General features: G+C 28.4%; 2 protein-coding genes across 2 annotated transcripts; one reads left to right on the forward strand and one right to left on the reverse strand.

Moving 5' to 3' along the window:
* Positions 1-1348: 1348 nt before the first annotated feature.
* On the reverse strand, positions 1349-3832 carry LOC141526842 (cytochrome P450 6j1-like). Its single transcript, XM_074241980.1, is given in 5 exon segments — positions 1349-2171; positions 2232-2483; positions 2559-2780; positions 2839-3081; positions 3084-3832. Coding segments are annotated over 5 exon segments (1476 nt in total). The 5' UTR covers positions 3679-3832; the 3' UTR covers positions 1349-2007.
* A 2097-nt stretch (positions 3833-5929) lies between these two features.
* Positions 5930-11297, forward strand: LOC141526853 (uncharacterized). The gene is made up of 4 exons (XM_074241994.1): positions 5930-6771; positions 6848-9163; positions 9329-9500; positions 10110-11297. The coding sequence occupies exons 2-4, from the start codon at positions 9146-9148 to the stop codon at positions 10508-10510; spliced, it is 591 nt and encodes a 196-aa protein (XP_074098095.1). The 5' UTR covers positions 5930-6771; positions 6848-9145; the 3' UTR covers positions 10511-11297.
* The last annotated feature ends 67 nt before the right edge of the window (positions 11298-11364 follow it).

An 11364-nucleotide genomic window follows, 5' to 3' on the forward strand; every position in this document is an offset into this window, starting at 1 on the left:
TTAATGTTGTATTATTAAATAAATTAAATCAAATATATAAAAATAATAATTAATAATTAATATAATGAATAATACATTTAACTAATGGTTAATATATTAATAATAATAATAATAATAATAATAATAATATTAATAATAATAATTGGGAGTAATAATACCAATCAATTTAATACATGATTAATGATCCTTCATTAGTATTAATTATACATTTTTTCCGATCAATTTAATATGTAATAATAAAACGAACTAGCGGTAATATTTTAAAAATATAATGAAGGTGAATTAATAATCATGGTCCTACAAAAAAATAAAATATTTAAAAAATAAATAGTATATATTAATAAATAAATAAATAAATAAAAAATCCACTATTAATTTAATTAAAAACGTATAATATATAAAAATAGTTATTAAAAAATATTTAGAAGTCGCTAGTTATTAAAATATCGTAGAACAACAATGAGAAGACGATAGATATTAAACTTATCAATAAATAATTAATTATATTAATAATAATAATAATAAATAAAAAAAAAATTAATGTTATTTTATTTTTTTTCAATTGTTAAATAAAATTACGGGTTAAAAATAATGAAAAAAATTTGCCACAAATATTTTTATTTGAAGATCTGAAATTCGAAATTATATTTATTATTATTAATATAAATCGAAGAAGAAAATAAATCTGAATAATAATGAAGATTATTAAAATAATAATTAATTTTAAGTAAAAAGAAAAAGTGATGATATTATATTTAGACTGTACTTATACATAAAATATATAATTATTATTATTATACACATGATTATTATTATATAATATGAAATAAAAAATAATGCGAATATATGTATACAAAAAAAAAAATATATATATATATATATATATATGATATATATTCAAGAATATTTATTAATTATTTAAAAAAAAAAAAACTATAACAATATACGAAACAGTAAATAAATAAAACAATGATCTATGATAATAATTATAATGAAGAATTATACTAAATAATTTAAGTAAAAAAAAAAAAAATAATAATAATAATGCATTAAAAAACATCTATTAATAAATGCAATACACTTTACGATAATTTAGATATTAATTAATAATAATTATAACAATAATAGCGTAATAAAATACATCAAGAAAACAACGTACTAATAAATATATATGTATGATATATATGATGGAAATAAAAAATATTATAGAAATATATTTAAATCTTCAGGCAATTGGCGACTCAAATAATAATAAATGAAAATATTGGTGATTATGTGGAGAAAAATTGAAAAAAATGTAAATCTAAAAAGAATTTAATTAAAAAAATAAAATAAATACATAACTATATTAATGTAATTTTTTTATTTATTTAGTTTGGTAAGTGAGATTTAAAAAGAAATAGATTTTAAGCCACTACACGAAAAGAACAAGATGACAATGGATATCATCAAAGATTAAACTGAGTAAAAAAAAAATTTCAGATAGTAGCTAGTATAATCCAGATTATAATGAGAATAATCTGTATTATAATGAGTATAATCCGGATTATAATGAGTATAATCTAGATATCACGCAGTATAATCTAGAATTTTTTTTAGCTACTATCTAAAATTTTTTTTCATCACAGATATCACTGAGTATAATCTGGGATGATATCCAGTATCATTTTGTTCTTTCTGTGTAGGACTAAAAATCGTTTATATAAATGAAAAAAAGTTTGGAAAATTCAAATGTGCATGCTTTAAGGAGATTCACGCGAAGTAGTCAAATTTTTAAAACTTCCTGTAGTCCAGTTAAGAAGAGATAAAATAAAGACCTTACTTTGTAAAAATCGCTAAGAAGAAATTTCTTTCACAGAATGATCCAAAATATACTAAAACTACGATATCCGAAAAAATCCAACAAAAAAGTTCATTGCTAGTATATTTTTTTATAACAAAACGGTCAAAATTGTAGTTTTAAGCAAATTAATCATTGGTCTTTTATCAAAGTGAACAATGAATCATCTATTGTTTAATTATTTTAACAACAACACCATTAACCGGCGCCAAAAGGAAGCTACGATGATTGATCATGTAATTTTTATCAGTTTTTTCGCAAACGTCGGCTTTATGGTTCTGCAGAATCTTAATAATTCCTACTTTAGTTTGCATTTGTCCAAACCGGGCTCCTATTGATGAAAGAATTCATAAATAATCTTACCAATTTTTTAATTCATAAATTAACTTACCAATGCAATTGCGCGGTCCGTCTCCAAAAGACAAAAACGCCATAGCCGGACGTTTCTCTATTTCTTCTTCACTAAACCGCTCGGGATCGAACACATCAGGGTTAGGATAATATTTTGGATCACGCTGGATCGCAAAACTTGGAATCCATACGTTGGTACCCGTAGGTATGGTTACTTTCGTCCCCGGAAAGGTGTATGGACTGGTAGTTTTCCGCATTATCGAGGTTACCGGTGGGTACTTCCTTAGCGTTTCTGAAAATGAAAAGAATTTCCATCAATAATCATTATGATTTATTAAATAAAAATATTTAACAATCCGAAGCATACCGTTAAATACTTTATCAAGGTACTTCATGTTTTTAATCCCTTCGTAGGTAACCACGCCATTGTTTCTTTCCATTTCTTCTTTAATCTCTTCCCGCAGTTTGTCTTGTATTTCATGATTCATCGCAAGCTCAAAAATACAGTTGCTCATGGTAGAAGATGAGGTTTCAAAGCCAGCAATGAAGAACACGAATAATTGGGCAGCCAGAAGTTCATCAGTCAATTCTACAATCGAAAACAATGAAGCACAATTTGTTTCTAAACGATTAAACTCAAAACTTACCGAATTCCTCATTGTTCCAATTGTCCTTCATCATCGACAGCAAGTCTACAAAATCGTGCCTGGAGATCCCATTCTTCTTCCTGTACTCGATGGTGTCCCTGGTGATGCCAACGAAAAAATCGTTAAGTTCCTGGTCCTTAAATAAGCCTCCAATCACCTCAAACAACCTAGGCGCAAAGTTTCTCACCCTGAACTTGATCATATTCTTCCAGGAAGGCTCGAAGATCTTTTGCCCATCTTCCGAAAGAGACTATCCTCCTCCGCAAGAGCATTAGCTTGCAATCCAAAAGCACACACACCAATGACATCAGTTGCAAACCTTGCACTGATTTCTCTGATGTCAACTTCCTTGCCATCAAACTGATCCAGGTACTTGTCCAGCTGGTCAGCGCACTGGGTTAGCAAGTAGAACATGTCTTTGAGCTTCCCGGAAGTGAACACTGGCGTCATCTTGGGCCTGAGGACTCGCCATCTCTTGGATTCGATGAGGAAGAGATGCGCTGTCAGCGGATCGTGCTTTTCAGAGATGCGCATTCCTCTGTCCATGAAAAACTTGAAGTCCTTGATCAGGACATTTTTGATCAGCTCCATGTCGTTCAACATCAGAACTGGCTCCCATCTTGTGAAGAATCCCACCATGGGTTCATTGGGATACTCGTTGTAGACTTTCTTGAGGTAGCTGCCTATGGACAGCCTGCCCAAGATCACATCTTTGATCGTTCCGAACAAAACCGTTGGCTTGGGACCAATTATGCCGCGCTCCTGCCAAAAATTGTACGTTGATGTGAAGTAGTAGTAAAGGAGGATCAACACCACCACAAAGCCGATTATCAGCTCCATAGTAATTACAACTTTTTATGCTTACGGTCCAAGTAAGACTGAGTTAACAAACGGCTGTGATATTATTTATACGAAGGCACAATTGGTTTATGTAATTTTTTATTTACAACAATGACAAGACATAATTAATGCCGAATCATTGCAATTATGACGCATTATTGTGATACAGCGATAAATTCTCTTGTTTGGTAAGCTAACAAGCCGTAGGATTGCGAGCCTAAGTTGGATTTTATAACAAAATTTACTAATACTGTTAATCACTAAATTGGTGGTCGGGCTATTGGAAGTTTATTTTTAAGTTTGTCGCTGAATTATTAGCTCAGATACAAGATGACTGATAAGTAATATATAAGTGGAGCATCCGCTCCATAATTCCGCGCGGAGAGTGAAGAGATAAACTGGTTTTAAACGAGGCCGAGAATGCTTCGAAGAGCTGGTAGATGGAGGTAGTTTCCGACTTTACGGAGATTCCTGGTCGGTAAGAAGAGAAGTTATTCCATCGATTGAAGTTGGGATCTATTGAATTGATCTTTGGGATAGCTTCCATTTATTCCTAAGATTTTGTTCAAAAGAGTTAATTTAGAAAATTTTTACCTTCATCATTGATTTTTATGAGAAATCACAGATTTTATTTTATTTTACAAAAAGTACCGATCAGATTTGAATTCAAATTTAGGTGATAATAAAAAATAACATATTGAATACTTTACATCATCAAAAGTGCAGATTCAGAGAATGTGATAGTAATAATCAATAAAAAAACTACGAAAAATTATCTCTCTTTTTCTTTAATCCAATGTTACATTTCTATTAGAGTCATGTGGAGTAAGTGTGCGCACTTCAACAATTAAACTAGTGTCAAAATTAAACGATAAGCATGAAAGAAAATAAAAAAAATGTTTTCGGTCATTTTAAAAAAATTTAAAGGTCAATTTTACCAAAATTGCACAAATGCAATTTTGTCTATCATATAAAACCTAAATTATTTTCTTTTTAAAATTAATTTTGAGTACTCTTAATAATTAGCTTAAAATTTTATACAATATTTAAAGTAATTGCTTGAAGGAAAAAACCTACCGCAAAATCGGTCTAACCTTGTTTTCCTTTAGCCTATATTATCTATTCTAGTTGATAAACCGGTGAATAATGGCCGCGAATATTCCCAATGATAACAAAATGGCCGGTAATTATAAGTAATAAGTTATTGATGACGCAAGTTAATTAAAACAAACTAACTTAAATGTTAAGGTCATCCTGAGGAAAATTCGCGATTATTATCCTCGTATTTACTTTTGCAATTATTATTATTATTATTATTATTATTATTATTATTATTATTATTATTATTATTTAGAGTAATTACAAACGATAAGCACAGTGAGTCTTTATAAAGGTCAGACTACTACTTTTGCCAGCATTGCATCCCAGTTTTTCTTCACCAACTTTTCTAGGATCCATAAAAAATGTCCCGTTATAATTTCTTCTTATTTGCCGCCGTTTTGATGGCATGTGTCTACATTAGCAATGCCAACCGTAAGTTAATAGAAAAATAATTTAATTAATTAATTAATCAAGCAGTTTTTTTTTTTTTTTATTCTTCTAAATAATTTGATTTGTGGTGAAGAAATAATTTGTTTAAATCTTCAGCTGTGAAACGTCAAGCGGAAATGGATTCAGATTCTTCAGGATCAGATTCATCCGGGTCAGATTCATCGGCTCCAACACCAGCTCCAGGGTCAGATACTTCCTCATCAGATTCAGGATCGGGCTCTTCAGGATCGGGTTCTTCAGGATCAGGCTCTTCAGGATCAGATTCATTCACTACTGGCGGGTTATTCGCAACTATAGCAAGATTTATTGAAAAACTACCCATTGCTGGTGCTATAACTTCTCCGATAACCAACCCCATTTTAATCAATTTGGGAAAATTCTTAGGATAATTTAATTATTTTTCCAGCTTTTGAATTTTATTTATAAAATTTTATTGTATATTTTTAATCACAATATTAAATATCATCATTGACATTGACCATGTAATTGTTTATTATTGTAATTGGAATTTTAATAAATTAATAAATTAATAAAAAGTTTGAAAATCCAAAAATGCACGCTTCATAACAACGCTCAGTCATTTTTTAAACAAATAAAAAATTGTGTAGAGGGGGTAGGTGCTGTTTTATTGTGTCATTATATGCGAATGTCAAAGTATATATTTGTAGTGATCATGAGAACACTCCTGAGTATTTGCAAATTCTGACAGAAAGTTAAATAAAGAAATCGCTAAATTTTTTTAAATTACGAATGGAATTTGTTATCGGGATAAAAAACGTGTACTGGGGTAAAGCGGGTAGAACAAAGTGGGTATTACTTGCGCTGCTCTGATCCTATTTTATATTCATTTTGTCTTACAATATTATCAAGTATTACATAAATCCACTTTTATAAATAACTAGAATTCAAATTTGCGCGCGCAAGCGCGCGCCTGAGTTTAGGATTTGTATATATTTTCATGCTTATGATATATTTGACTAATCACGTTACGAATAGTTTGTTTACATGATATATTTTCATATTTTTCATCTAAATTATAAGAGTGGAATTGTATATATTATCATATAATACGCGCTAAATCATAGAATAATAAATTAAAAAAAAAATAATTTATAAGAAAAAATGTAATCGTTAGATATTTATGAATTATATAGTGAAAAAATTCGCCTTATAAAATATTATTTCAATAAACAAAAATATTAAATATCAAAAAAATGCATAAACTTGCAATTTATTCATGGTAAACGATGAGTGGTTAAAGTTATCGCCAAAACAAGTAACGCTCCAATTACCTGCCAATTATCTGTTTACGTAAATATTAGAAAACATAGAAGTTAGATAAAAAAGTGGTTATCTATTTGAATTTATAATAAGCATCGCTTAACAATATTACCGAAAAAAATTTGCAACAGCTCCAGTCTTTCATCAACTGTCTCTTATGCTTGTCGCTTAAACCGCTCATTGCTCACCCAAAAATGTTCAAAGACAGACTTTTTACCTTCTTCATCTTGATGGCGTGCGTATACGTCATCACTGCTCACGGTGAGTTCCTTTTCTTCAACAAATTATCCAATAATATTTATTATAATTCATTTATTTTTTTTTATCGCTCGAAAAGTTGTTAAGCGTGAGGAGGATAGCGCTGAAAAGAAAAGCATGATCAAAAAGCTTGACGAACTTCTGATCGGTCTTCCTCTTCTTGGTGGACTTTTGGGATATCTTCTCAGCCCCATTTTGAACAGAGTTGACGGACTCGTTGGATAACTTCGATGTTTCTGTCGATCTCAATCATGTTTTTTTCCTTTTTCAGTTTTAAATATTTACTATTTACAATTTTTTTCCATATGCTTATCATCATGTATATCTTCGTATGTATACATACATTATCTTATCTTTATCACTGTTATTATTATGCTAACCATGTATGTTACTATGTATAATCTATATTCTGTATCTAATGATCTATTAATCATGGGAGGTCAGATTACTTAATCTTATTGTTCAAACCACTGATCCAAGAAAATCTGGGCTTATTATTTTAAACAAATGTTACGCATATTATTGTTATTCATTACCTTTCAAACTACTTTACCTTTAAATAAAGAATCAGTAGTATAGAAATTGTAATAAATATTTTTTTGATACATTCATAAAATATCTCCCATCAAAATTTTATTTTTTTCAGTGATATTCTGATAGAATGTGTCTTTATTAGCAATCAAAACTGTGAGTTATCCACTCTTATAATTTAGATGAAAAATATGAAAATATATCATGTAAGCAAACCATTCGTAACGTGATTGATCAAATATATCATAAGCATGAAAATATATGCAAACTCTATAGTCAAGGCCTGCGCTTGCGCACGCAAATTTGAATTCTAGTCCACTTTCCACTTTTATAATTTAGATGAAAAATATGAAAATATATCATGTAAGCAAACTATTCGTAACGTGATTAGTCAAATATATCAAAGCATAAAAATATATTCAAATCCTAAATTCATGCGCGCGCTTTGGCGCGCAAATTTGAATTCTAGTTATAGAAATAATTTAATTTAAAAAAGACCATTCGGCAGCCGAAATGGAAGTAGATTTCATTTACGTACAGAAAATAATATAATTTTGTTACAAAATATATATGTAATATGTTATATAACAAAAACTACCAGAAATTAGAAAAAAAAAATAAACTTTTATACCTTACTGAAACGTCAACAATTTTGTCATGATTTTAACAATAAATAAATTAAAAAATAAATAATAGTTTAAAAAAAACTTAAAACACACGCTTTTTATAGAAAACCGAACTAAAAAAATAGAAAATAAGTTTTAATAAATTTAAATTAAGAATAGTGTTAAAAATTTCAATAAATTTAATTAATAATAGTGTAAATAAAAAAAAATGTATTTTATTTTAAAAAAAGCGTGGGGTGCATGGATCAATAGATATAAATATTCTATCGACAGATATGAGTAGAGTGATTATCATTTTTAGAATATCTTAAAAAGCACCCCACACTTTTTTAAAAATAAAATACATTTTTTTTTAAAGCTATAATTTTTGAAGCTATAATTTTTTGAAATTTTCAATCGGCTCCTATTTCTAGACTAACCTACCGATTTGGTTCATTTCAGAACTTGACCTCAGTAATTGTCGGTAGAATATGTATACCGAGTTTCATAAGGATCGGTTAAGTATTGTTAGAGTGAGAGTCCTTACAAGGCTAATACATCGTATGTATAAATACTTACATATAAATAAACTTTTGAACTAACTGCGTTTTCTGACTCAGCTCGACGAGCTAAGGATTCATGAAAATAGTAAGATTTCTATGAATAAATAATTAATGCTAGCTTCTACTAACTTGTACCAAAAGGGAGCAGGTTCGAATCCTGCCGTCAGTTTTTTTTTCTATTCTTCAAAATAATTTAATTTTTTCTAAAGAAGAAACTTTAATTTAAATCCTCAGCTATATTTATTTTATAAATTTTTATTGTGAGCTTGTAAAAAATTTTAAAAAAGTTAGTCAATATTTCTCTCCACCCAATACTTTACCCCACTTTCGCTCATACATAATTCATCAAAAAGTTTCGACCGTTATACCCACTTTAATATTTTCTCTCACATACACACGCAAAAGTTATAAGGGTCAACGAAATATGCAGCTGTCGAGGGGGTTGTAAGCCCACAGAGTGGGGGTTCAAGGCACGCGCCAGATATGTCACCCCCGTACTCGTTTACTCTACACAGTATTATTATAACGGTTTATTCTTCAACATATCGGAGTTAGCTCCACTGTTACTAAAATTTTTTTCGATATTTTCAATCAGTTTATTTGATTTGTTAACTTGAAATCATTTTTTGGAATTTTTATATTATCAATTAAGTATTTAGCAATAATAAATCATTTATCATGAAGAGATCATGTTCCGTAAGTAAAAAATGATCTTAAATATTCTTTTTTGTAGAATTAATACTTTTTTTGCTATTCTAATTAAAGATAAAATTCAAATTATTTAATTTTTCGAACTTAAAAACTAATTTGTGGCCAAAGTTTAATTACGGGTATTAACTTTGAATTTTTCTCCGTTTTTAGGCCCCATGTCTTGTGGAAGAAGAAAAAACAAAAAAAATGAAAATTGATAATCAAAATTCAGAGGCACAAGAACCAAATACACGAGAATATTTACAATTGGCGTTGAATAGAATTATTGAAATGCAGCGGAGTGTAAATAACGAAGAGTTCGATGACACGACTAGTGAATTAGGTAAGTTTAAATGTTTTCTTCAATGTTGAATAAATTAGTTCTATTAAATAATTAATAGTAATCTCGAAAATATAATAATTAATTTAAATTGATTATGTCATTCATATTCGCTGACACCAAGAAGAAATTCTCTCAGTAAAATAATTTAGGAATTAACTTTTTAAAAGTTAGGGGAGGGTTCCAAATTTTTCTTTTTCATTTATTAATAAAATATTTTACATTTTTAACGATTGAATTTTTCAAAACTCTTTTAATTACAAAGATTGCATATAATACATTTTTAATTGATTTAAAAAATTGGCGCCGTTACTTTATCAGTTAATTTAAATTTTTTAATGACTTTTTAAAAATTATTGACTAACTTGAGTTAATTTTTTTCATAAATTAAAATTAAAATTATCCTTAATAATTCTAAAATTTTTCTTTTTTAAATATAATTTGAATAAATATTCCAAAAAATAAACTTTTTTTTTAGTTTCTTAATTAATTAATCAATACAATAAATATATCTTCAAAAATTAGAATTTGCTCTATGCAGGATTCGAACCCAGGACCTTCCTTTTGTGTTTTTCCACTATCATTAAATAACTGAAAAATTTTATTTTTTAGGTGATGATGATACTGATGAAAACGTAATGCGTGAAGTGTTAACCAAAGTATTCAAAGATCTCCCTGGGTCTTCAAAGTCTGTAACATCAATAATAGAACGTGCAACAAAGCCTCTTCCAGCTGAATATAATCGCGTGAGAGCGAAGAGTATACAATTATCTGGTTACGACACTTGCAGAAGAGTGGCCGTCGATTTTATGCAAAATGTCGTCAAACAAACCCCCAAGTACAGCATTACCGACAACAATGTTATTATCAATGACTTCAGCCGACAAAATGGCGGTGGGAGATGCGAAATGCTGACAAATGAGTACGAGTTGCGCAATCGCATGCTGACGGGACTGGACCTCCATCTTGCGGTAAAACAACGCGACTACACTATGAGATTAATGAGGTTTTAGTTGTTCTTATTTTTGATATTTTATACTTAGCTTTTAAATTATCAATTTATTTCAATCAACTGAATTTGTAAACGATCTAGTCGTTATTTTATACTCAATTTCTAGTCACGTAAAAAATAATTTTTTTTCTAGTCCTTTGTATGTAAGATTTAATTTTTAAGAATAAAATTACTTTTTTTAAAAAGATCTCATTTATTACACGATATTCTTATTTAAAATTTAAATTGCGAAAAATTACATTATCACAGTTGAAATTTCGATCTTAACTTTATAATTTTTACTATTACTAGAATTCAAATTTTCGCGCGCAAATTTGAATATATTTTCATGCTTATGATATATTTGACTAGAATTTAAATTTAAAAATAGGATTTTATGTTAAGATTTACGAAGAAATTTTTAAAATAGTTGAGTTTCTTAAAAATTCCGGGAGATGGCGTTAGTAGTACTTTCTCAAGAACTGTACCTGAAAATGGCGTTTTATGAGTTAAAAGAGGGCTTTTTTTAAATTGTAACCATTTTAAAACAACAAAGTATATCTTTTACTTTTATATTTTAATTTTCTATAATGAAAAAAGTAATTTAAAATCATTAAAATTACATTAAATAATAACAGATATTTTTAAATATTAGGACTTCAATTTTTCGCACTTAAAATTATGAATTTAAGAATGACGTTAAAAGAAAAACTCTATTTTAATAATCAATTAAATATTTAAAAAATTCAGAAGGTGGCGCTAATAATACTTTCTCGAAAACTATACTTAAAAATGGCGTTTTTTGAGTAAAAAATGCGGAATTAAAGCAAAATATTTAAAATTATAAGAAAAATGTATTATTTTTTAAAAAATATA

Source organism: Cotesia typhae, unplaced genomic scaffold, assembly GCF_013202065.1.
Source record: "Cotesia typhae breed Kobodo isofemale line unplaced genomic scaffold, CoteBio_Ctyphae contig_36, whole genome shotgun sequence".
Lineage (NCBI taxonomy): Eukaryota > Metazoa > Arthropoda > Insecta > Hymenoptera > Braconidae > Cotesia > Cotesia typhae.

Excerpts from the sequence above, each read along its gene's own strand:
- LOC141526853 (XM_074241994.1), top strand. Across the intron at positions 9,501-10,109 it reads TGACACGACTAGTGAATTAG|GTGATGATGATACTGATGAA; the intron begins GTAAGTTTAAAT and ends TTTATTTTTTAG.